General features: G+C 41.5%; 1 protein-coding gene across 4 annotated transcripts in view; it reads right to left on the bottom strand.

Moving 5' to 3' along the window:
- Positions 1-25,938, bottom strand: part of HSD17B2 (hydroxysteroid 17-beta dehydrogenase 2) — a 42,335-nt gene extending 16,397 nt beyond the window's left edge. For 3 of the 4 annotated variants that reach the window (XM_007059317.4, XM_027821772.3, XM_037877919.2), the window contains exon 1: positions 9,657-11,479. In XM_007059317.4, coding sequence (XP_007059379.3) covers positions 9,657-9,969 — 313 coding nt within the window. In that variant the 5' untranslated portion in view covers positions 9,970-11,479. Of the gene's footprint in view, positions 1-9,656; positions 11,480-23,874 lie in introns of those variants that run through there. The other variant, XM_043526502.1, reaches the window with a different exon arrangement.
- Positions 25,939-27,511: the final 1,573 nt, after the last annotated feature.

The raw sequence follows: 27,511 nt of genomic DNA, 5'->3' as shown, positions 1-27,511 counted from the left end.
TCCAAGCCTAAGTATAAGGAAGTTAGGTACAGCTTTAGGAGCAGCATCTGTGGGAACTTGGAGACTGCCTATGAAACCCTATCTTTTATGCATATAAGAAAACACAGCTGAAAGACTCAGAGAGAATGTCTCCCAGTAGGTCAGGCTCTGGAGATGATGGTGTCTGCTCATTTCATCACAAACAGGTGCACCATTAGGATTTGACTCCACGTATACAAGAGAAATGGAATGAAAAATGCTGAATTGCTTCAATGCAAGATAGCGTTCAGATTGAAATCTTGGTTGTAGCAAAGCTGTTCTGTGAAAAAAACAAAGCAAAACCTAAGAGATATCTACTGTTGCAGGCCTTGAAATCTCAGCTGAAACAGATAATCTTCCAAAGTACTTTTGGATCTCAAAGCAATCACTCTGCAAAATGACTTTCGAGCCAAGAGAGATTACATTATGTAAAATACAGTCAGAATATCTGTGTACAGAAGGCAGCTCTTCTGGTCACTTTCTGCCACCAAACTGGAGAGAGGCAAGTGGTTTCTCGGTCTGGAAGGGAGCCCACCCCCGTATGGAGGATTTATCCCCGAGGCTCATAAAAATACTTCTAAAGAGCAAATGTCTATCTGTAGAACAGACCAAATAGCACCAACTATCAAGGTTGGGTTTTTTTTTCAGAAAATGTATCAGGTGAGAATAGTTCCCTGTCCCCCTTAACCACCCACCCCTACTTCAAAACTACCGGCTCTGAGCATAGTGTTCCAACCCAATACACCATGGGGGGAAAACTCTGTAACTGTGTCCAGCAGAAGCCCGTAAGTAAATTTGTTTGACATTGCTTCTCTCTTGGTGACAGCTGTGCAGTTCCACTCATCGTAGACAGTGATGAGTATTTACTACACGAATGCATTCACCAGTCTCTCACCTCTCTGGGAGTTCACTGCATCCCTTCACACAGAAATAACCACAAAGGGTGAGAGGGGGTGGGATTGGGAAGTATCTTGTTAAAATACTGGCAACAAATCCTTGATTCTCATCTCTGATCCTTCCCGCCAAACAGAATCCCTTGTTTGACCCTTCCTCACTTGCTAAGCGCTGTCCTACCTCATCTCCTCAATGAGATTCCTGAGGAAATGGTCCAGGAGGAGCTCAGGTAGTGTGGCCATAGTGGGAGGGGTCATGCTAAGCTTGTGTTTGAAAGCTATTATTTGCACGCCAAAGAGTGTAATGCTGAGTCTCAGAACATGGATGTCCCACATTATAAAGAAGAGAAATATCGTTAAGTCATAACATGCCTCCTTGTTATTCTGTTCTGTCTGGGTTTTTGCACTGCACTCTTCCCTGTAGTAGTTGAGTATCCTCCAGTAGTGCATTAAACAATGTGGCTACACATCTGCACCAAAGAAGCTCTTGCACTATGTAATGTACATTGAAGGCAAGGGTGTTACACTACCATCTGGCTATTTCACGTAATGGAAATTCATTGGCTAGAAGACCCCTGACTTCCAAATAAACTATGCAGTATGGCTTAGACATCTGAACACAGGCCTACAAGCTAGCACTCCTGAGCCTAATCCTAGTCCTGACATTAAACCTTTCTGTGGCCACGAGGAAGTCATTGAACCTCTCTGCCTCAGTTTCCTCTTTTGTAAAACAGGGATAATACTGCTTACTTACCAACCTCACTGTGGGCTAGTGATGATTAATCTCTGTAAAGCACTGTGAAGTATTATGTATTATTGGTGTTGGACCCAATCCTGAAGTCCTTACTGTAGCAAAAGTCCTGAGTCAATGGAAGTTTTGATTGCAGGATATGGCTCAGGATTATTATAACACATTCAGCACATATTTTATTGGTTACATGTGTCTCGTAGTCACTAAAATTAAACTGAGCATTGTTTAGGGTTGCCAACCCTCCCGGTTTGGCCCAGGGTCTCCTGGAATTGGGCTCAATTTCCTGGAGGATACTGAAGCCAATCCAGGAGATTTTAGGCCACTAACAGTCCAGTGGTGCAGCAGGGCTAAGGCAGGCTCCCTGCCTGCCCTGGCTCTGCACCGCTCCCAGAAGCGGCCGGCATGTCCAGCTGTGGCTCCTAGGTGGAGGCAGGGTTGGGGGGGGGAGGGGTTTGCAAGCTACCCCCACCCCAAGCGCCGACTCAGCAGCCCCCACACCTGCCTAAGGTTCTGGGAGGAAGCTTGGGTGCGGGAGGGGTACGGGCTCTGGGACAGGGCAGGGGTTTGGGGTGAAGGCTCTGGGAGGGAGTTTGGGTGCAGGAGTGCAAGTGCTGCCCTCCTTCCAAAGATCACTCCTCAAGATCTGGCTGAAAGGAGTACTCAACACAGGGAGGAAAGTAGGCAACAGGCTAATCCCACAGCAATTTCCCAGCCTGAGCCTGTGGAGATTGAGCAGCCAGAGGAGCAGCAGCTTTCAGCGAGGGCTGGCCCACCATGGCAAGCTGCTTGGATAGGGGAGCTGTCGAGGACAGCCTCCTTCGATGTCTTTGACCACCTTGTAGACAGACTCACTAAAGACCTGTCTGTAGAAATCATATCTGGGAGGAAAGGAACTCAGGAGAACACACCGACTGCGCACAGAGCTCCTATGTGGAGACATCACCACCACCGGAGAGAAGCCAGGAGAAGGAACATCAGTTGCCCCTACAACCCAGCAGCAGCATCGAGGATCCAGAAGCTCTACCAGTGAAACTGCCCTAAGGCTAGCAGAGATCCTCGACGGGCCTTCATCTTACTGCACAACCCTGTCGTACTTCAAGGGTATGTTTGACGGTGTAGCTCAGAACGACGCACAGCGTCCAGAGTGCCTTCATCCTCTACCCCACGTTGACTATGCAGAGGGCCTGGAACAAGACTTTACATCACGGGAAGTAGAGACCAGACTTACAAAGACCAAAAACACAGACCCAGGAAAAGATGGCATTCACTATAACATCCTGAAAAACTAGACCCCAGCTGCTTGGTATTAACTGCACTTTTCAACAAATGCAAACAGTTCTGCCGCACTCCCAGCTGCTGGAAGAAGTCTCTGATGCTGCTCATCTATAAGAAAGGCGCACGAGACAACCCCAGCAACTGAAGACCCATCTCTCTCTGCTCCACTATGTACAAGCTGTATGCCAGCTGCCTCACAGCTAGGATCACAGACTGGTCAGTGAACGGAGGAGCCATCAGCTCCATCCAGAAAGACTTCATATCATGTGAATGCTGCACCACCACCATCCGCTCCATGGAAGGAAAGATGCCTGAAATTCCTATCCATAGCAGCATGAAGCAAGGCTGTCCTCTCAGCCCCATCATTTTCAACTTACCCAGGGAGCCACTCATTCGAGCCATTTCCACCAGGCTAGGTGGTTTTGACCTGAATGGCTACAGCGTGAATATCCTTGCCTACGCAGACGATCTGCTCCTGATCACAGACAACCCCAAGTGTCTCCAATAAATACTTGACATCACCAGACAGGCTGCCAACTGGATGGGACTCCGCTTCAGTGCTAGGAAGTGCACATCCCTGCATATCAACGGCAGTAGAAGGGACTCAATCCAGGCAACGTCTTTTCAGATCCAGGGTGAACCTATGATCTTCCTCGAGCTCGGGCAAGCTTACCAATATCACGGCATGCCAGCATACCATCGCGGAGATCCTACAAGATGTGGCCAGGATCGACTCCTCCCTACCGGCACCATGGCAGAAGATCAACGCCTTGAACACCTTCCTAATCCAAAGTATCTCTTTCGTCCTGAGGAGATCTGCCATGGTGAAGATACCTCTGAACAAGGCAGACAACACCATCAGGCAGCTGGTGAAGAAGTGGCTGTTTCTTCCCCAGAGAGCCAGCAATGAACTGGTGTACATCTCGCACAGGCAGGGCAGTACCAATATCCCTCGAAGGGGTGATCAGTGTGACGTTACAGTGATCACTCACGCTTTCCGCCATTCCTGGACACCATGGTGAGGAACATTGCAGAAAGTGCTATGCGGGATGTCATCAAGAAGCGAATCGCCAGGACCCCCTCCAATCAAGATGTCGCCACCTACCTGAACGGCTTGCTGGAAGGCAAATTTGGAAGAGACAGGGACTTTGCTTCACTCTGGAATCTTGCCCGCAATGCTACACGATGACTGGAGAAGCTGCTGGATGTGGTGCGAGGAACACCAGGAGTTGGGAGTCCTGTTGCCACAGGTGAAAAACACGAACCACACAATCCTTACTCCGAAAGCTAGCAGCAAGCTGGAGAGGACCCTGAAGGATGCCATCCACTGCCACTATGTGGAAAACCTGAAGCGGAAGCCGGACCAGGGCAAGGCATTTGAGGTGACGTGCAAGTGGGACACCAGCAACCACTTCTTCCCTGGGGGCAGCTTCACCCGATTTGCTGTCTGCAGGTTCATCCACAGGGCCCAGCTCAACTGTGTCCAACTGAACAGAGCCGTCCATCACAGGAATCAGGACAAGCAATGTAGGAAGTGTGGATATGCCAACGAGACACTACCCCACGTCCTGTGTAGTGGGAAGCCCCGTGCGAGAGCCTGGCAGCTGCGACACAATGCCATCCAAGATCGCCTGGTCAGAGCCATTCCACCACCCGTAAGAAAGGTTGCCATGAACTCCACCATCCCCGGAACTGACAGCCAACTGTGGCCAGACATCGTCATCACCAATGAGGACTGGAAAAAGATCATCATGGTGGATGTCACAGTGCCATTTGAGAACAGGACTCCAGCTTTCCACGATACCCGAGATCGAAAGGTGGAGAAATATGCCCCCCGGATGACACCTTGAGAGCTAGGGGTTACCAGGTTCAGACACACGCTCTGACCGTTGGAGCCCTGGGCGCATGGGACCCCAGTAATGAGCGAGTGTTAAGAGAATGCAGAATCGGTCAACGCTAAGCTTGGCTGATGTGGCAATTCATGCTGTTGGATGCCATCAGATGGGCGAGGGACATCTACATAGAGCACATCACTGGACATCGGCAATACCAGGAGGGATGAGCTGGAGTGCCAATGAGAAGTGCAGTAAGGAAAGTAACTGAAAGACTTCCCTGATAGATGTCCTAAATGGACAACCTTCTGTAATTCTCAATTACTGAGGGACCATCTCCACGCCTTGACATATTTTGCTTTCAGCAACCAAATCGCTGTACAACTTTAAATGAGTGATGTACCCGAATACTTGGATGCTAATATCTAAACTGTATTCTTAAATTTATTCACCTAAATTTGGGTTATTGATGATTATGTACTCTATGTATCATATGACTTTTAAAAACAAACTCTATTTGTAGATAATTTAAGCCCTGTACCCAGATGTACAGACACTCTGTTCTCAACCTATGTATTACATACTTTTTTTAACATTAGCTGTAGTAAAGTTTTTAAATCTGTTCTGACATGCCAGAATGATGCATTCTTGGGATTCCCTCTAGGCAAACATGAAAGAGGCTGCTGAGGTCACTAAAACCAAACAAGTGGTTTCTTGTTTTGATTTGTTGAAGTAAAATCCCATTTCTGTGCTGAAAGTGCCACCTGCCCTTTCCTCTGCCCTGCCTGTTAAGTGAGAACATACTGTTATCTCAGTTTTCCTAGAAACCAACCCAGGATTACTCATATTGTTTTTATTAAATGCCGCCGTTGGATCAAACGGAAAAGGGATGGGGCTTATTCATGCACGCACCCATTCATCACATTCATATCCTCATGCATCCACACACGCACACAGGCGGAGAGTTATTGGAGACAGCAGAGGAAGCCGAAGCATAGTAGATCTGGTGTGTCCACCTGCGGTCACGGATCCGGGCCGGCAAGCAGGTCAAGAAGCAGGGGGCTTGTGTGTGTGCTTTCTTCCTTGTGCTGGAACTAGGCGGCTCCTGTCATGTACAGAGTTTCCCTTCTGTGTCTGTCACCGAGAAGCATTCCCAGACCTCGTTCTTTCATGCACACCAGGTTCTTCTTTACAGCACTCCATGATTGCCTTCTTAGGGCAGATTACATCAGACACACCTGGCTCCTGGCTCTATTCTCCTTGCAGTTCCTCTCCACCCAGTCCCACATACACTCCCTTGTTCGCACTCTCTCTGATTGCCTGAGGGGTATTGCAAAGCTTGGAGGTTTATACAAGAGGTAACTGAAAAGGTTACAAAGCTTGCAAGAGTTACAAAGCTTAAAAGGTTATGCTAACAATAACTAAAGTTACAAAGTTTGCAAAAGGTTACAGAACTTAATCATACTAGCAGTGACTGAAAAGTTACAAATTTTACAATCCCATTCTGCTGGATTGAGCGGAGTCTTTACATAACACATACAAATACAGAGATCTGCGCTTAACTCAATTGTTAGCTGAGATTTGCAACACAGCCTTAAGGAGGGAAAGGGTGAAGTGTTGGTGAAAGCGACAGATTTAGCAATGACAAGGAGGAAATGCAACATTTCTTTTACCTGATTGTTAGGCACCTCTCTTGCTTCCAAGCAATCCACCTCTATCCCATACAAACCTGATTTGGGGCCAGCCCTGCTCCCACTGAAGTCAAGACACATTCCACTCTTGAGATGGCTGCATTGCAGTGGAGGAAGAAGTGATCTTTGTGCATATTTTATATTTCAGTTTAAAGTTTTGTAAAATGCTTTTTCTGAGTCTTTGGGATGGACCATGATAAACACGTAACATATTATAGATTAAAGAAAAGGAGTACTTGTGGCCCCTTAGAGACTAACCAATTTATTTGAGCATAAGCTTTCATGAGCTACAGCTCACTTCATCGGATGTGTAGTTCACGAAAGCTTATGCTCAAATAAATTGGTTAGTCTCTAAGGTGCCTCAAGTACTCCTTTTCTTTTTGCGAATACAGACTAACACAGCTGCTACTCTGAAACATATTATAGATTGTTATTCATACTATATGTTCCATTCTGTGCAATTGATGAAGTGGGCTGAAGCCCATGAAAGCTTATGCTCAAATAAATTTGTTAGTTTCTAAGGTGCCACAAGGCCTCCTGTTCTCTTTGCAGATACAGACTAACGTGGCTGCTACTCTGAACCTGTCATATAGCTTGAAGGATTCCCAGACCCAAATACATGCTACAGTTCTCTGAAATAAGTGAGAGACTCAAATGCTATAAAAGAGCTGAGACAATGCTATGGACTAGCTGAGGAAGAGAAAGCTTTACGTGCTGTGGGATGAATTTCTTCAGCACATGCAACGTTTTCCTCCATATGGCTTCATGAGTCAGCATGTTGGATGTCAACTGGCAGGTTACGGGTACTAATAGTCAGATTAATGGTAGATTCTTCATCTCTTGATGTCTTCAGATAAGGACTGGATGATGCCTTTCTGGAAGATGTGCTTTAGTCAAGCCCAAGTTATTGTGAAGTTCTATGGCCTGTGGAGGTCAGATTAGATGATCTAATGGTCCCTTCTGGCCTTAAAATCGATGACCGAATCCATGAACAAAGATACAAAAGTGCCTTGACTTCAGTGGGAGCAGGGCTGGCCCCAAATCAGGTTCGTATGGGACGGAGGTGGATTGGTTGGAAGCTTGGTTGGAAGCCAGAGAGGTGCCTAACAATCAGGTGAAAGAAATGTTGCATTTCCTCCTCATCATTGCTAAACCTGTCCCCTTTCCCCACCGCTTCACCCTTTCCCTCCTTAAGGCTGTGTTGTAAACCTCAGCTAACAATTGAGTTAAGCTCAGATCTCTTTATTGTATGTTCTCACTTAACAGGCAGGGCAGAGGAAAGGGCAGCTGAAACTTTCAGCACAGAAATGTGATTTTACTTCAACAAATCGAAAAAAAAACCCATCGTTTGGTTTTAGTGACATCTGCAGCCTTTTTCATGTTTGCCTAGAGGTAATCCCAAGAATGCACTGTTCTGGCATGTCAGAGAGCAGATTTAAAAACTTTACTACAGCTAATGTTAAAAAAAATTATGTAATACATAGGTCGAGAACAGAGTGTCTGTACATCTGGGTACAGTGCTTAGATTATCCACAAATACAGAGTGTTTTTAAAAGTCATGTGTACATAGGAGTGTAACAGCGTACAGCAACACTCCACAACAATTTAGGGAAAAAAAGGGAAGAGAAATACAGCATGTCATTAAAACTCTCCCTCTGGCCTTGTCTGCATTGGAGAAAACAATGCTGAAATTGACCGGACAGCACCTTGCATCTACACACACAATTGCTTCAGTCACTGGGGAGGCAACAATTAGTGCAGCTTAACATAGAAATGTGTTGGGGATAAGCCCTGCTTTCAACTGATTGTGTGCCAGTCGGCAATGGAAAACCTCCTCCTAGTTCAAAGAGGACAGCCTATACCTTTATTGGTTTAGGGCAGCCCTTGTGTTGATGCAAAGGCAAATCTTAAACCAACTGAAGATGGACTGGAACTTGATTCAATGCAATATAATCAGCTGAAGCACAACTGATTAATCCACACAATCTGGTGTAGATAAGTCCTGAGAAACTGATGGGTTTTTATTAAAGAATGACAAAATCTAAATGTCTTGCAAAAGGTATTAGAAAAAAAGAAAAGAGAAAAGCAACTCTCCAGAGCCCGGAGCGTAAACCTAGAGTATTGCTACAGATAATCAATTCAAGTTTGTGCATTCATTCACAATCATCTATTCCCTATTCACCCACTGCTCACATCCATCCTCATTCCATACACCACTGCAAATGAACCATGACTGGAAGCAGCAGACAGAACTTGGCTGAGCTACAAGAAAAGACGTGACCTTGCTGCTGATGTGGTTTTATCATTTGTCTTTTTTCATCTCAGTAATAACACTTGTCAATCCAAACTAAATTACTTTCCAAGTTTCCGTATAAACTCTCAGCCAAATAAATCAGCTTTACAACTCAGATTCAATCCACCCTTTCAGGTACAAAAATATATATAAACAAATAAATAAATGAATAAGAAAGAAAGGGCTACGAAGGCAACTGAGCACCAGGAAATTGCTCCAGACAAAACAGCAGATTGAAATATTTAAATGACAAAATAAAAACATTTAGCAAAAAACAGATGAGCAACATGTCACAGTTAGTTCATACAGTAGCAAAGCTCATTAGCAATGTTACGTATATGAACTTCCATTGTTAGGAAAATCTCTCATTCATTAATAATTTCATAGAGATGGACAGATAATGTACACATTGTGTGTGTATAATATTTTACTGTATTGAATTGGATATTCGTTGGGACTATGTAGTGTTTAAAGGTATAAGTCAAAAATAATTGTATGCATGTGCATAGTTTAATAAAAACATTTTCCAGAAGTAAACAAAGGTAACATTTAAAATGCATCTACTCATTAAAATCTTAGTTCTAAAAGCTTAACAATCATAAGCAACATAATATGTACTTCACTAATAAATATTAGTTAAAGAAACTAGCAGCGCATCTTGAAAATCTATCTGTAAAATTTCTTTTCAGGAAACAAAGCCACTAAAAATAATAAAATAAGCACAAAGAATATTTTCCTACATGATTTCAGAACCTTTAATTACCTGCAAAAAGAATGCTGGGAAAATTAATAAAAAGCATACAAGATATTTAGTAAATAACCTTTAAGATTAAACAAATATACTGTACAAATTTGTGTAATGGGGCAGATTTGACTCCCCAAACTTTGCATGTTCCCTCTTACCTGTGATCAATACAGCTTTGTTATCCACAGGTAACATTGTTTGAACTGGTAAGTAAATGTAACAGATGAGACATGCCATAGAGAACAGGATTAAGCCTACGTAACTTTTCAGTGTGACAAAACAGAGTATTTCCAATAAAAGTAGCACAAGGAGATCACGGGCAAATACACACTTTTTCTCCACCTGGTTCTTCTTGACTTTGTAAAAGGTGATTATTCCAAATGCTGCAGTCACACCCAAGCAGAGCAAGACAGAAGGGTCAGCTGTAGAGATGTAAGTGTCCATTCTCCTAGAGAGAAGGCAGACACTCATGCACTAACAGACAACAGCCTAGCAAGGTGTTGCTAAAGGCAGAGTGAGTTTTATATGAACTGGGTGAGGGGGTGGGGCAGGAAAAGGGGAATTTGTTTAGGATCCTGAAGTTAAGAAAGAAATATTGCAAAATGAAAGACTGGTTTATCTGAATCACGTCTGGTACTGGTATAAATACTAGAACACTTCCCCTTCTCACCTCTTTTATTTTTATTGCGTTTCAGCTCCACCCCACACACTGGTTGGATAATGATTGACAGAGCCAGGACATGAAGTAGCAAGCCCTGGCCTAAGACAAAGTGTAACTTTGACATGTTTGACAACACTTAAATGGAGTTTCACTAAATAGAAACACAGAAGTGTCCTTCCTATGAATTTGGGGGCCTGACTTCAGTGGATTTTACTTCTGATTTACACTGGCATATGTTGAGAATCAGGCCTGCAGTGTTTACTCTTTCTAATTCAAAATACGTCGCTGTCATTGCACTAATGTTACTTTAATATTTTCAGTGTTCCCATCATGCTATCATCACCCACTTTATCTCAAGGAAACATTAAAGCTAAACAAGATTGCCTTTCCTGGATTTAATGTGTTCCTTTGGATATTGACACATTCCGTACCCATATTCATATGATCACTGTGGTTTTGGTTGATTGAAATTGGAGGGGCTTTGCCTCATGTTTCTGAGAATATGATTCCAAATGAGCACTAGTGAACTAACTTCAGACCAAATCCTGAACTGAACTTTAAAGGTTATGTTAAGCAAGTTTTGGCAGGTGCATGCTGTTCAAAATTGTGTCCAACAAGATGAAGGTTGGAGACAGTCAATAAATTGGATTAGAAATATTTAACATCTACGCTGGGGTATTTGAAGGTCTTTTTAAATTAAAAAAAGTCGATGCTAAAACAGAATTAGCTAAATTGATTGAAACATCACAAACCTGTATCTAAGTACTAACGCTTTTTAAACCATATTGGTCAATCATGTTATAAACTGGGCTTAACCCAAGGACCCATTAACATGATTTTAAAGGTGTTAAATTTGTGTCTACTACAAGTGCTAAGTGGTGTTTCAATCTTTTAGTTAATCTGATTTTAAGATGTATCTTTTTTTCTAGTCTAGACAGAGTCTGAGAGATTACTGGGTATTTAAGTACAGCTTGGTGGCATGTGAATCCAACAAAAGATACAAGTAATTTTTCTCCATTCATGACTTTAGTTTTAGGAAATAATATTTCTATTTGTCATAAATTCTTTTAAAAGCTAATAAAAATGTTTATGTATGGCTATTATCTAGTGTATATTTCAGACGAGGTCATTATTCCTTAGAAGACCGTGAGCCTAAAGGTTTGTTTTTAATTCATAACCAACCATACTAACCTATGTTAATTTACTTCGAATCATTTGAATTATTCCCCTCTATTCGACATTGGTGAGGCCTCATCTGGAGTACTGTGTCCAGTTTTGGGCCCCGCACTACAAGAAGGATGTGGAAAAATTGGAAAGAGTCCAGCAGCGGGTAACAAAAATGATTAGGGGGCTGGAGCACATGATTTACGAGAGGCTGAGGGAACTGGGATTATTTAGTCTGCAGAAGAGAAGAATGAGGGGGGATTTGATAGCTGCTTTCAACTACCTGAAAGGGGGTTCCAAAGAGGATAGATCTCGACTGTTCTCAGTGGTAGCAGATGACAGAACAAGGAGTAATTGTCTCAAGTTGCCATGGGGGAGGTTAGGTTGGATATTAGGAAAAACTTTTTCACTAGGAGGGTGGTGAAGCACTGGAATGCGTTAACTAGGGAGGTGGTGGAATCTCCTTCCTTTGAGGGTTTTAAGGGCAGGCTTGACAAAGCCCTGGCTGGGATGATTTACTTGGGATTGGTCCTGCTCTGGGCAGGGGGTTGGACTAGATGACCTCTTGAGGTCCCTTCCAATCCGGATATTCAATGATTCTATGAACCCTATGTCAAAACAGAAAAAATTCAGGATTATAAATATCAAACTAAAAGTTTCATAAGTAAACAGGTACTTACAGAATCATTCAAATACAATCTGCTAATGTACACTTACTCAGTCTAGAAAAAGCTCTAGTCAAAGGTATGATATTCAAGTAAAATAGCACTTTAGAGATAAATTAAAATGGATATTAATAATAATAAAGGAACTCAACTACTGAAGGAAGTTACAGACAAGAGGTTTTTAAGTACGAAAACTGATCTTGGAATTAAATTAAGATTTGGGTACTTGACTTATTCTCTCTGAAGCTATGCGGAGAGATTCTTGGCTAGACACTTTCTCCTGGAAAATAAAACCAGCATGAAATAAATTGGATTTTTTTCCACCAAATGTATTATTAACCAAGTCTGTAAAAGTATATCCATGAGCAGATATATTCAGGAGTGGGGGAAAATATTAAATCATTTACTAGTTTGGGTTTACTAGCTGAGGGAAACAGTAACTGATTCTGCTATATACAAGAAGACATAATTACCACTTCTTAAAATCAAAGATAATCTGTCTTTGGTTTACAAGAGCCTGATTTTTAGTCAGGCCTTCCCACAGCTTCTAGCTGTGCATGTACAACTTTACATTTGGGTGGAACAACACCTTTGTGAACAGCTGAAAGACTGCAGCTCCTTCATGCACAAAACCCATTTGGCCAGATAGACATTTTATGTGCAAAATCTATCTACCTCTCACACCATGTTAAGATCAGTCCTTTGGCCCCTATTCAGCAACGTATATAAAGCATGTGCTTACCTTTAAGCACGTGAGTAGCCCCACTTAAGTCACTGAGACTACTCATGTGCTTAAAGTTAAGTATGTGCTTAAGTACCTGGCTAAATAGAAGCCCCTATGCACACACGTGTTAGTGTATTGAAAGAACAGGCATAAAGTTGAACATATACAAGGAGTAGACAAGACCTGAAAATACACAACCTTGAGTCTCCTTTTTCATTATACTATATGGCTAATATTTACTTATGGGAAATAACCCCCACAGTACCAGGTATCAATACATTAGAAGGCTGAGAACTACATGTTACTAGTCTATCAGCTCAAGGGGGGAAAAAGGTCTCTTTGGTCAGTTATTTAAGTCTTTTAAATTGTTCATTCTGAAAGATTTTGGCCTCAGAAATACGTTCGCAGGCTTTTAACTTGCTTAGTGGACAGTAAATTCCTGGGGATCACGTCACAGTGAATACGTGATAACCCTTGAAGCTGAGGGGAAGGGGAAAGTGGTAGTGGGAGAGAATCCCAAGCAGCAGCCCTGAGCCAGAATGAGAGTGGAAGTGGCTCCAGTAGCAGACAGTAACATGCAAGGACCACCGTGGCATGGGCTAGAAAACGATCAGGAGTCAGGGCTTTAGCATGAGACGGAGGCACATTGCCTGACCGGAGCCACTCCCATTTTGAAAACAGGAGGTTCTGAGGATAAGGAAATCTTTAATCTACCCTCCAACTGAGTAAATGGGGTTTACCTCACCTTCATTTCCCCTTTGCTATTTTAAGGTTATAAATTTTCTGTAATTTTAAATAAATTTTGGCTGGAGTTTTGAATGGTAGAGGGGGTGATGATTTGGAGGGTCATTTTAAAGCTCTCCTAGAGGGGCTGTGGGATTGATTAATATCACAGTTGCAATTTAAAACTGGTCTTGTTTCTCAGGTGCTTTAGTGGCTTTTAAACTGGACAGCAATCATCAACTCCTAAGTAAATTTCTGCCCTCTGGCTACTTTTTCCCCAGACAAATTTTGGCCAATTGCATCTAAACTCCCGATCTTTTAAGCTATAAATTTGAAGCAAATTGAGACGAATCCACTAATTGTCTAAAATCAGAGAGAACTTATATCCAAAAAGAAAAAGGCGTACTTGTGGCATCTTAGAGACTAACCAATTTATTTGAGCATAAGCTTTCGTGAGCTACAGCTCACTTCATCGGATGCATACTGTGGAAAGTGTAGAAGATCTTTTTATACACACAAAGCATGAAAAAATACCTCCTCACACCCCACTCTCCTGCTGGTAATAGCTTATCTAAAGTGATCACTCTCCTTACAATGTGTATGATAATCAAGTTGGGCCATTTCCAGCACAAATCCAGGTTCTCTCTCCCCCCGCGCCGCCCCCCCCCCCCCCCCCCCACAAACCCACTCTCCTGAGGAATTCCACCATGATTTCAAAAATTTCCATCCCACCATCAACCTCAGCCTGGTCCAGTCCACACAAGGAGATCCTCTTCCTGGACACTACAGTGCTAATAAACGATGGTCACATAAACACCACCCTATACAGGAAACCTACTGACCGCTATTCCTACCTACATGCCTCCAGCTTTCACCCTGACCACACCACACGATCCATTGTCTACAGCCAAGCTCTGCGATACAACCGCATTTGCTCCAACCCCTCAGACAGAGACAAACACCTACAAGATCTCTATCAAGCATTCTTACAACTACAATACCCACCTGCGGAAGTGAAGAAACAGATTGATAGAGCCAGAAGAGTTCCCAGAAGTCACCTACTACAGGACAGGCCCAACAAAGAAAATAACAGAACGCCACTAGCCGTCACCTTCAGCCCCCAACTAAAACCCCTCCAATGCATTATTATGGATCTACAACCTATCCTGAAGGATGACCCAACACTCTCACAAATCTTGGGAGACAGGCCAGTCCTTGCCTACAGACAGCCCCCCAACCTGAAGCAAATACTCACCAACAATCACATACCACACAAGAGAACCACTAACCCAGGAACCTATCCTTGCAACAAAGCCCGTTGCCAACTGTGCCCACATATCTATTCAGGGGACACCATCACAGGGCCTAATAACATCAGCCACACTATCAGAGGCTCGTTCACCTGCACATCCACCAGTGTGATATATGCCATCATGTGCCAGCAATGCCCCTCTGCCATGTACATTGGTCAAACTGGACAGTCTCTACGTAAAAGAATAAATGGACACAAATCAGATGTCAAGAATTATAACATTCATAAACCAGTCGGAGAACACTTCAATCTCTCTGGTCACGCGATTACAGACATGAAAGTTGCGATATTACAACAAAAAAACTTCAAATCCAGACTCCAGCAAGAGACTGCTGAATTGGAATTCATTTGCAAATTGGATACAATTAACTTAGGCTTGAATAGAGACTGGGAGTGGCTAAGTCATTATGCAAGGTAACCTATTTCCCCTTGTTTTTTCCTACCCGCCCCCCCTCAGACGTTCTTGTTAAACCCTGGATTTGTGCTGGAAATGGCCCAACTTGATTATCATACACATTGTAAGGAGAGTGATCACTTTAGATAAGCTATTACCAGCAGGAGAGTGGGGTGGGGGGAGGCATTTTTTCATGCTTTGTGTGTATATAAAAAGATCTTCTACACTTTCCACAGTATACATCCGATGAAGTGAGCTGTAGCTCTCAAAAGCTTATGCTCAAAGAAATTGGTTAGTCTCTAAGGTGCCACAAGTACTCCTTTTCTTTTTGCGAATACAAACTAACATGGCTGTTACTCTGAAACTTATATCCAGCGATTTGTTAGTTCTGAAAAACCAACTTTTGGACCTTCTTGTTCCATCACAAGCCTCCCAGAGTATAGACTGAGATTTAAAAACAAAAAACAGGATAATCTAACCACCTAAAAGAGATATCTTCACCCTTCAAAAGATTTTTTAAAAATCCTGTTTTATTCAACTTGCTTCACTCATAAGAAACACCTTCAGTCGCAAGAGCTGTCGAAAATAATGGTTCCCCAATCCTATTAAAGATCCTTAGGAGGGAATATAAAAAAATTTCTGAGTTAGAAAAAGTTGGATAATCAAAGAGCCCTTTGAAGGAATTTGAACTTGTGGCCAGAGGGAAAAATTCATCTGTATTTTGGACATTGGTGGCAACTACCTATGATACATGTAACTAGCTATTATTATAGTAACTAAAGAAGCCCTTATCCTCATACATGCTTGGGAGAGATTTTTTTTGCCTTTCATCATACCCCATCAACCAACCATATGGTACAGTCTATCTTCATGGACCCCACCTGTTGTCCCTTTCCAGAAAGACCCCAAGGCAAGTTAGAGTTTTGAGAAACCAACCACATCATAATAAAACTCCTGGGGAGGATTTTATCTCCGCAGAAGTTTATGGGAACAATTTTGATCAGTGGGCCTCATTGTTAGCAAAATTATTTACTAATATAAATAATACAGGAATTTTTCCACCAGGTTGGTCCATCAGTATTATTTTCTTTATAAAAAAAGGCAACAAATGATCCTGGGAATTACTGACTAATTAGCCTCTTAGTTATGGGTTTTAAAATCTATATCTGGGGAGATTAGAGGATTGGGTGAAGAACTGTAATTTATTTGCAAAGGAACAAGCCAGTGTCAGGAATGGCCACTCTACCATTGATAACTCTTTTGCTCATTTGATTCATAAATATTGCTACACAGAGGATGTAAAATTTTAATAGCCATTGCTGACCTGAAATTGCCTTTTGACTCCATTGACAGAGGTCACCTCAGGGAGAAACTTTTGAGGACTGGGCTAGATTTGGGGGACGGGTCACTTGCAGGTTTAAACTAGTGTGAATGGTGGATTCTCTGTAACTTGAAGTCTTTCAACCATGATTTGAGGACTTCAGTAAACTCAGCAAGAAGTTAGGGATCTACTATAGGAGTGGGTGAGTGAGGTTCTGTGGCCTGCGATGTGCAGATCGGGCTAGATGATCATGATGTCCATTCTGACCTTAAAGTCTACAAGTCTAGAACATCTGCTACTTTTCTGAACCCTTCACAGCCAAAGGGCAGCTGTTAGGATAGAGTGGCAAGGTAAGCTAACTGACCCTCTATCCATCACAAAGAACGTCCATCAGGGTTGTTTATTAGCACATTTCCAGTTAAAATTTTACAGGCTGTGATGGTTTTAGAAGGGTTGTAGTATTTTTCTTCCAAAATTGTGAACTGGTATGTATTGGTCCCTCTTTATGTACACAGCGTGGTTTTGCTGTCCCAAACGCGTCTGGGCTTGAAGCATATGTTACAGGATTTTGGTTCTTTTTACCAGGAATCCTTGACCACAAATTACCAGAAAACTAAAGTAATTTCCTTTGCCCGCAAAGCAAGGCTACACAAATGGATGACTGATGTTCCACTACATTTTAACAGGTCAAGTTTTTCCCCTATTTAGGTGTTTGTTTTAATATAATAGCCAACAGGATAAACATCTGGAGGAAGTAATAAAAGAAAGCATTAAGTTCTAGGCAAGCAGATCCAGGGCGGGGGGCAATTTAATCACTCTTTCCTCTTAGAGGGCTAAAGGCTAATCTCCATGACCAAATATTACGTGGTGTGGAAATCTGGGGCTGGAAAACTCCTAAGAGTCTTAGAAGTTGAGCAAAACAAGTTTTTAAGGAAAATACTCAGCCTCTCAAATTTCACACCAGCTGCCTTACTTAGAGCACAGGTAGGGGAATGTGCTATTCTGAGTAAAGCTCAGTGAATTTATATTAATTCTTGACTGTGTATTCAGCTTATGAATCCATAGCATCTTCCAAGGCAATGTCTGAAGGAACAACTTAACAAAACACATAAAAAAAGTCAGAGAAACTTTAGGGTAAGTCCCTGCTTCTCTCTGTCTTTGGACTTCTTGGAACTTGACCTGGCAAGACTTGGACAAAAGTGTGAAGTCTTTATAATCATGTTTAGAGCAGAAGCTATTTACAAACAATTGGATATGGAAGATATTCCTACAACAAATACCCCCTTGGCTTTCTCATTTAAAACAATATTCAGTTCTGAGAAATATTTGGACATTTTTAACAACAACATTTTAAGGAGAGCTTTTGCGGGTCTCCATTTTCAAGCTATGATAGATAAATTCATGGAGGATAGGTCCATCAATGGCTATTAGGCCAGGATAGGCAGGGATGGTGTCCATAACCTCTATTTGCCAGAAGCTGGGAATGGGTGACAGAGGATGAATCACTTCATTACCTGTTCTGTTCATTCCATTGGCCACTGTCGGAAGACAGGATACTGGACCAGATGGACCTTTTATGTTCTTATGCTCTCAGCCTATCTGAAAGGGAGGTATGCTGGTATTGAGAGACAATCATCTTTCTCTGTGCAGGTGTGGCCAGATCAAAGATGTAGCGCACATCAGCTTTCCTGTAACCTGTACTGTCATGTAAGAAATAAGTGCTTAGCCCCATTCCTGGCTCAAATACCTTTTACCACACCAGCTAAAAAACAAAAATACTTGTTATGTAGTGAAAATATCTTAATTATATGGGCTGATGTGCTATTTGCCTGGCTGGCCACAAAAACATGTACAAGTGAAAGAGAGGTTCCTTGTGCTCTAGATGAAATTGGGTATTTTTAACTCTTTATTTTATTTTCGTGTTGGTGAGGACGATGGGTTAACTTTGTGGGTTTTTAAAATTTTTTGTATATTTAAAATATGTATCCAATTTATTGAACTTTGTTGATTTTAAAACATGTGGTTATCTGATATTCATTATTACTTAAGACTAAAATACTATATTAATAAATTGGATTTGATTTACAGTGAATAAGCAACTGCAGTTGCCCACTTTTGATATTATAAGATCTAATACTTCAAAAGGGAAAATCTCCCTCCTATTTCAGGCCCATCAAAACTAAGCTTTGTGCCAGTTTAACTATTAGATGAACACTTTGCAAATTTTGTGCAACAGACCAAGACATCCTGAATCAGTGAAACCTCTGGTGTTATGAAAACTCCTTCCCATTTCCAACGGAGGTTGGTTGTTGGTCAGGGGTGTGTTTTTTTTTTCCCACACCTCTGACCACCACAGCTATGCCAGTTTAAGTTTTTAGTATAGAAAAGGACTTTTTTTTTTTTTTTTTTTTTAAATGAAAGCTGGGAATCTGGAGAACAAGATAGCATCTTAAAGAGATGTCATTATGCCAGACTGCCACATGGGCCAATCCAATCCAAGCCCTGGCAAAAGATACGCCTGCACAACGTCTGTGGTGCTGTAGGGAATCAAAGCCAGGTTTCACAAAGCCTAGGGCAGCCTTCTATACAGTGAAACATTATTCCTCTTGCAACTGAAGTGCCCCTATTGGGATATAGGATTAAGTGATCAACTGTGGCAAAATGGAAGTTATCTGACACACAATCTGTTTCCTCTCACTTGAAAAACAAGTCATTTGGTTATGAATTGGGAAGTAAGCCAAGTACGTACATACCCTGTTAAATAATCATGACTTCACCTTGTCCATATTCATTGACTTACCTTATTATTTGTATTAAATACAGAGTGCTACATACAAAGCATCACCCGCTATCCTTTAATGCTATTGATTTGATTTTGTTATTTTTAACACTAGTTTGTGCTGCTGCAAAACTGCTTCAATCTCATTCTAACGCGGTCAATAAGAGTACGAAGAGTTTTAGCTAAATACCATTTTTCAATAGGAAAATGCTCTGGCTGTAGCAAATAGTAATGTTCCTAGTTACAATCTGCTGAAGTAAACCCATTTCTGTGCAAGTGTAGTGACTTGTGCACATTCATTTTGTGGGCTTACACATAAGCTGAACATAAGGAAGTATCATTTTTAGATATCTGGATTGTTTAATACTTTTGTGTTCCTTTATAATACTGTTCATCTTAGATCTTGTATATTATGGGCTCATCTAAGGCCCTGAATCAGAAGGTGCCTAGCTATAAGCAGATGAGTAGTTCCACGAAATCAGCTGAACTATTCAAAAGCCTGCGTGTAACTTTAAGTACATTGTTGATTTGGGGTCTAAGGGTATGTCTACACTGCAAAAAAGAAAACAACCCCCCCCCCCCCCCCCCCCGCCACACACACACACACACACAGGGCAGAGAGCCTCAGAGCCTGGGTCGACTGACACCCCCTCTCCCTCTCTGGTTTCAGAGCTCAAGCAGGAATGTCTACACTGCTATTTTTAGCCCTATAGCTGGAGCCTGAGTCAGCTGACCTAGACTTTGAGCCTTGCTGCTGTAGGTTCCCCCCCCCCCACCCATTGCAGTAGAAGTATCCGAGGGGACCAAGCAACACAAACTAAATACACACTAAGGCCTTGATCCTGCAGACAGACATGTACTTAACTATATGTATTAAGTAGTCCCATTGACTTCAGTAGAATTGCTCAAAAGCTTGGTGAAGCATGTGCATGCTTGCAGGATTGGGACCTGAGAGAAGAAAACTACCTGAATTTGATTTCTTCCCATACTGTAAGTGTTTATTTCTACCATGACATATTCACCTTATTAAACACACACACAAAAAATTCATGCCTGAGAACCCAATTGCAACCATATCAGGTACTTAGGTGTTTATGTGAAACAATCTGCAGTGCAAAAAAAACTGAGGCTAGCTTTTATGAGGCTTTTACATGTTTATATGGTAAGGACTTAAATATTGCAAAGCCTGGTGGGGGGCAGGAGGGGTGGTCATATCTGTGTGGGTAGAGAGAAGAAACTTTTCTGACTACGCTTCTATACTTTTAACAAATCATTCATGGAAGAGGCTTCCTGAACTCTGAATAATCCACCATGAACAGTTTTACCAATACTGTAAAGTATCACTTGCCTTTTAAGTTTCATTTCAAAATTGCATTTTAACACAGTGTACTACAACCTCAGGGCCTGAATCTGCCCCAGGATGCTTGCATATAACTCTTACTGGAGTCAATGAGGGTTGCAACATGCATCTTCAAAGGCAGATTCTGACCAGATAGGTTTAATTTACTCACAGAATACAGCTCCACAATCCATTAAACAAAATATATAGAGTAACCATCTGTCTTTGATTAACTGCTTTCAGCCTGATGGATAAACAGACTTTTTACTTTCTTCTTTTTCTCAATTGCTTTGAACACAGATGCAGTCTTTCCATAATTAAACTCAGCACTGCAGCTCCCAGACAGATTAATTCTGGAGAGCTTGTCAGGCATGTCAGCTGATATACAAGTTCTGTGTCTTGTCTCCATGCTTTTTTAAAAAACAAGAAGCAGCTCTCTTAGAAGTGACTGAATTAACCCATGAAAGTGATGCCAGAGTACAGCTCTGTTCTGCAGTTGTATGCAGGCTCTTATGGGCTGACATGTTTTAGGAACTCCTCCATTCACTGTAGTTTAGCCCAAAGCAGCAAAAAAAAAAAAAAAAAAGAAGTGAAATTTCAGTCTCCAGAGATTATTTCCTGTGGACAGAGTAAATGAAGTTTAAGCGGTCCTGCCGCACTTACCGTCTACTCTACAGCCTCCTGTGGGAACATCAATAGATTCTTCTTGATACATTTAATAAATTTTATCACTAGTGATAACCCTCCACCTGGACCCTGCCATAGGGGGAGTATCTTTAAGATAGTTCATTTCTCCTCCTTCGGCTCTTTTGAGACTGCAAACGAGGGCATCAATTGTACTGATAAATATCCCGGTGGAACAGGACTGAGACCATCTGACTCCTTTCTCTCTTTTGCTCATTACTGAACAGGATCTTTATTGGTTACCAGCCTTCTGAATCATGTAATCATCCTAGAAGTTACATACCAAACAATAAGACCCAAGATACAGTAGATGAATTCAAACTATTTAAGACAGATTGTTTTAGACAGAAGTTCTGATCTCAGACACATACTGTTACTTCAATGGGAGCAGCGTACACATCCGGGGACAGAGTTTAGCCCTAAATTGCTATCAATAATGAGATCCTAACTGTTTTCATTTTCCCCTCTTTCTAAACGTACCCTACAGCACATCAGAGATTTTAAATCAGAGACTACAACTACAATTGTTAAGGTTAAGTGTTTCCCATTTTTAAAAACCTCTTATTTCATGGCTTTCTAACTCATGTGTTAAAATGTTTATTCTGGGCTGAAAATTGGCATCCACAGTCTCTGCCTAGAAGCAATTTTTCATTTAAGCAAAGTTTCCATTCCAATTTTTTTTCCCAGCAGTTAAAATAAAACTGCTGTGTCATAAGAGGGGCTTTAAGAATTCCAATGATTACATTTCGTTACAAAGAAGCGTTAATTACCATTAGTTTGAAACAGATTTAATTTGAATTATTTATAGTCAAAATATAATATTTCACCACATATTGACTGCCTGATGATGCAGGTCAAGACCCGGGAAATGCCACGCAGTAGCCGCATACAAGAGAATGGCAATATGCTTTCAAAACAGCTGAAAAAGCAAAGTCTCACAATTATGCCAAAACTCTGCCAAATGAACACAGAATTTAGTTGGTGCTGGAAAAAAGAACAATGGGCTAAATTCTGCTCCCAGCAACCCGCAACGTTCTTATGTACCCGAGAGTATAATTTTAGCACCATATGTTTAAGTGCTGCTAAATGGTTATAATTATGCTTATCTTCCTCCAGGGGAAGATTTCCAAAGGCACAAATGGGAATTAGGCACCCAAATCCCATTGACTTCCCTTTGTGTCCTTTGCAACTTTGAAAATCAACCCCTACTAAAAAGAATAATTTTATATATAAATGAAAAAAACTTTTGAGAAGGGAAACTACCATAGTTAATTATTCTAAGTAGTTTGCATTTAAATGATGTCTTTCATTCAGGAATGTCTTTTACAACCATAAGCAACTGAATCTTCACAAACTCCCTGTTAAGGTAGGTTTAGCACTATTACCCCCATTGTACAGATGAGTAAAATGGGTCACAGAGAGTCACACAGCAAGCCAGCAACAAAGACAGGAACAAAACACAGGAGTCATGGCTCTCATGTAGGCAAACATCACCTCCACCAATGTTCCCTTGAATTTTTTCCACCCATGTGCAGAATAAATGTTATGTGCACCAAGGTAATGTGCAGATGTGTGCCACCAGTAGAAACAAAAAACCTAGATATAATATATATTTTTTAAAGTTACCAATAGGGATACTAACTCCAGCCAGGACAGGTTAGGCATTTTAGAACTCTCTACTCAAAGAATTAAATTTAAAGTGTAAGAGAAATAAAAATTATGAAATGCATAGACCAGTCAAAAACGTAAAATAACATACTTTGAAAGAATAAAATTACAGAGAATATATATGCATTACAGGAAGTACCAAGTAATAACAATAATAATGTTGGGAGGTATGTGACAGAGAGAGAGAGAGAGAGAGAGAGAGTGTGACAGAGACTGAGACATACAGAATGTGTGCGTGAGACAGACATTAGAAAGACAGTTTGTGACAGATTGCGTGCGTGTACGTGATTGCGTGCATGTGAGACACAGAGACTGTGTGTGAGACACAGAGACTGTGTGTGTGTGCTGGCTGCTGGGGAAGTTTCTGAGAGACGCCCACCTGCTATCTCCCCCGTTCTGCAGAGCTGAGATACATGGGGGGTGGGGGTCGAGAGAGAGTGCATGCGCGCTCGTGTGTGCATGTGTGTGAGACAGACAGACAGTGTATGTGCTGGCTGCCGGGGAAGTCTCCGAGAGACCATGCGCTGTCTCTTTAAGGCACTCACCCGAAGCCTAGTTCAGACCTCAGAGCTGCTGAGAGTCCTGATGAACCCTGTCCTCTCTACCCTGCTCTGTGGAGATGGGGTATGGGGGCTGGGGGAAACCCTGACATCAGCACCCTCCCTTTCCACTCCCCCCCCCCCCCCCCCCACACACACTCTCCACAGTCAGCAGGAGGGTCCTGGAAGCAGCTGCAGCAGCAATGTGGCTGCAAAGTGGTGGGGGGGCGCGGCACACCTGAACACACGCTGCAGGCTGGATGTGCATGGTTCTGCTAATCAACGGCTCGGCTGCCCAAGCACATAGCTCACAGGGAACACAGACCTCCATTCCTGTCTGCTTCTTTGTGTGCAAAAAAGAAAATGGTGATCCTCCCTCAGGCAATTACTACTTATGACATACCTAGTATGTTTCGCTTCTCAGAAACCTGCTGTAGCTGCACTTTCATTCTAAGGAAGGATATATAACTTTTATATTCTGTTTCTCCTGTGTACTTTCTCTTAAGTCTTCATTCATATTTGCTTCACTGGCATTACTTATTTGCTATCACAAACTCAAGAATCTCAATTTCAGCATTGCCAGCTCCACATATTCACCAACCATGAATCTGGCAAAAAAGCATAAGATTGGTTTAAAGATCATGAGACATCTTTAAAGTTAATACATTTGATGGTCTCTTTAGTTGCTGTCTTGCTTTTAAGTCTTTAGGGTTTACATTTTCAAGCTCTTCTTCCCAACCCCAAGTAGGACCTTATGTAAATCACAATTTCACAAAGGGCATGGAAATCATGAAAATGTCCCCACACCATGATTTTAAATATTTTCCTTTTGAAAAGGAAAATGCCTACCACAGTCTTTCATACAAAAAAATTAACTTAGCTAGTCAATTTCAAGGACAAAATGAATTTTACACCTCAATTAAGTCAGTTTAGGACATATGATTACTTGTAAAATTCATTCCGTCCTTGAAATTGACCAACATTACTTGTAAAATTCATTCAATGCAAACTCTGAAATTCAATACTTTGCTATTTACACTGCCATGTATTTTCTAAAAATAAACTGTGATTTACACAGGGTCCTAACCATGAGGAGTAGAAACTTCTTTCTTTTTTAAATGAAAGCTCAGGTTCTCATGACTGCAAGAACTGAGATTTTCAGAAAAGTATCAAATATTGTGAGACTGGCAATAAAATCATCAGAGTTAGCAACAATTAATTTTCATCCATTGATTTTTAAGCATGAACACTATCTTTTACATTGTTTTGTGCTGTCTTACTATAAATGAGTCTTTTGTAAAAATGCAGGTAAATCTCAATTGCACTAAAGTCCCAAGGAACACCCAAAACTTCTATTAAATTGAGCGGTCATAGAAAAGGTGGGAAATACATCTTACTGGGAAACAGAGACTTTTTAAAAAAGGTTTTGTGGGTGGGGAATTAAAAAAATTGGTGTTTTCCTCTGGCTACTATTTAATAGAAAAAATACATCACATAGCTATTTTATGGCAAGATATAGACAATGAAGACTTTTCTGAATACTTAAGGGTTAACTTCTCCCCTACCAGCAAGCACACAGTCTGATAACTAGCAAAACCTAAACTACCCAGCTCCACTACCCAACCCATTCCGTGTCCTGAAAAGAGTGGTGGGGGCTGGGAATAGTACAGCTGGCACCATGGCTACTGCAAGTGTAGGACTGCAGAAGTGCCACATAGCACAGTTTTGGGAAGACAAGAGGGGCAGGATTACATCCTCCGATAAAGCACCTTTGTTAAGCCCTTTTACTCTGGCTTGGTGCAGGAAAGAGGCCATGTGCTGTAGTTTGTAATGTTCACAGCGGTATGCTTCCTTTTTTGTACTAAACTTTTCTCCCTCATTCAATTAAAAAAGGAGCAAGTACAAGTTTCTTTTTCATAGCTTCTTTATTCCACACACACTTACAAGACTTATAACTAGTGGTCTAGGGACCAAAATGTTTTAAAGTCCATTAATTTTGTGAGCCTTACTTTTTGGTGGCTCAGCTTAAGCTACCTAAGTGGTTCTTTGCTCTTGTGTAGAGAATGTTCCTGCCAGAGGATAGTTGGAGTGTGTTAATAGCTTAATAAACATTCATGTTTATAACCTGAGAAACTTTCTTTAAACATTTAATAATCTAGAGGGAGAGACTGCCTCTCTCCTTATGCGATCCTGCCACAAATGTAATTAAGAGAACTCTTGCATGGAAATTCTCTTTGTAGGTAGAAGGAACAGGGGTACAGGTTTTATGAGGGCTTCCCCGCCCCAACTTTGGAATTCACTCATTTATTGCCTTCAGGGCATGCTGCAAAGCCAATATTTTTGAACAGATAGGCGCAGAGGGTCGAGACAGCTAGAGCTAGGCTTGCCAACTTTATAATTGCCCAAAACTGAACACCCTTGCCCCACCCTCGCCCCTTTGACAAGGCTCCACCCCTTCTGAGGCCCCGCCCCCCACTCACTCCATCCCCCATCGCTCACTCTCCCCCATCTTCACTCACTTTCACCAGGCTGGGCAGGGGGTCTCTGGCTGGGGAATGGATGGGGGTGTGATGATTCTGAATTGCATTTTTATTTGATAGTAAGGTTCCTGTAGCTTACAAGTTATTAAAAAAACTAAAATAAATAAAAAATTGTCCTCTCTCGCAGGTTGCAGCCAAGTTATGAATGAACTGGGCTAACATTAAATGACTTAGTAGATTCCTGCTCCTAGCACAGATAAAACACATTTCCTGAGAACAATCTCTCTCAGGCAAGACATTACCGGCAGATGGGAGTTTATCACTTAGTTTGGCTATAATATTAATATAATACTTTACAGGTGACAATCACTGTATAACTTCAGAGTTCAAAGTGCTTTTACAAAAGGAGGGCATTATTTTAAAACTGGGCAGGAAGAGGTGCAAAAAAGGTTAAAATGACTCCCACAAGATTGTATAATATAATGTATCAGTGGCAGAACTAGGAACAGAACAAAGCCTTGGCCATATTAGATCATACTGCTACAGCACCAATTACAGAAAATAATCCCCGTGCTTTGTTTAAAAACACAGCGGGCAAAGTAACTAAGTTGGTAACTTTTCCCTGTGTAACTTTATTCAATCAATATACCAAGAATTGTTTGGAATATTACAGATCTGTACATGTTAAAAAATAAATTAACTATGGAAGTTAGAGCTTAGAATTGAGAACACTACTAGTGCACAGCATCAGGATATTCAATTTCTACAAATTGCAGCTCTTCTACCATTAAAATAACATTTCCCTCTAGACAAAGTCATCCAGAGATTGAGAAAAATTTCAGTGTCAATTCATCCATTGCATGTTTGATGGAATTATACACAAATATGAATATACTTGTAATTTGACTCCTACACATTGCTGTGACAGACGAAGAGTTAAATTGCTGCATGCCCTGGAACAGTTCTAGCATTTTCATTTGGCACAAAGCCTGCTTTGATAGGCTGGATACTCTGTAAAAGACAAAGGGGGAGAGGGGAAAAAAAGGTGTTTAAATGCAAGATTCAATCATCCTGGTTTTACTGTGTGAACTAAACAAAAACTCGTTGCTATAGGTCATATATTTAAATTCCACAACTATTCAGTTCTCCTCGTTCCCCCAAAGTAGCAAAAATATTAATTATTTGGAATAAATCATTTACAGCCAGAACCTAAGCATGCTTGGGAGATGCATAGAGCACTCAACTTTTGTTGAAGTGAATGATAATTGAGAAGGTATAGAAACCTCACAGGAGCAAGCCCTTAGCAAGTACTTATATGCTATTCCCAGTTCTTGCTATCATATAATTAAGATGACCACACGCATAACGAAATGCAGCCGCACAGGCAAGACAGCAATGCTATTGCATTACATAATTATAGCAGATGCAAAACAGTCAATTGATTAACAAACGGTAACTGGAACATAACAGATGCTTAGTTAGATAGAGTGGTTAAAATCCCACTATACACCACATTTGAAAAATTCTCATGTTACCATATTCTTGCGTGTTACCATTCCA

This window comes from Chelonia mydas, chromosome 12, assembly GCF_015237465.2.
Source record: "Chelonia mydas isolate rCheMyd1 chromosome 12, rCheMyd1.pri.v2, whole genome shotgun sequence".
NCBI lineage: Eukaryota > Metazoa > Chordata > Testudines > Cheloniidae > Chelonia > Chelonia mydas.
Note: the sequence above shows the minus strand (reverse complement) of the source record. Positions and strands in the feature narration are given on the sequence as shown.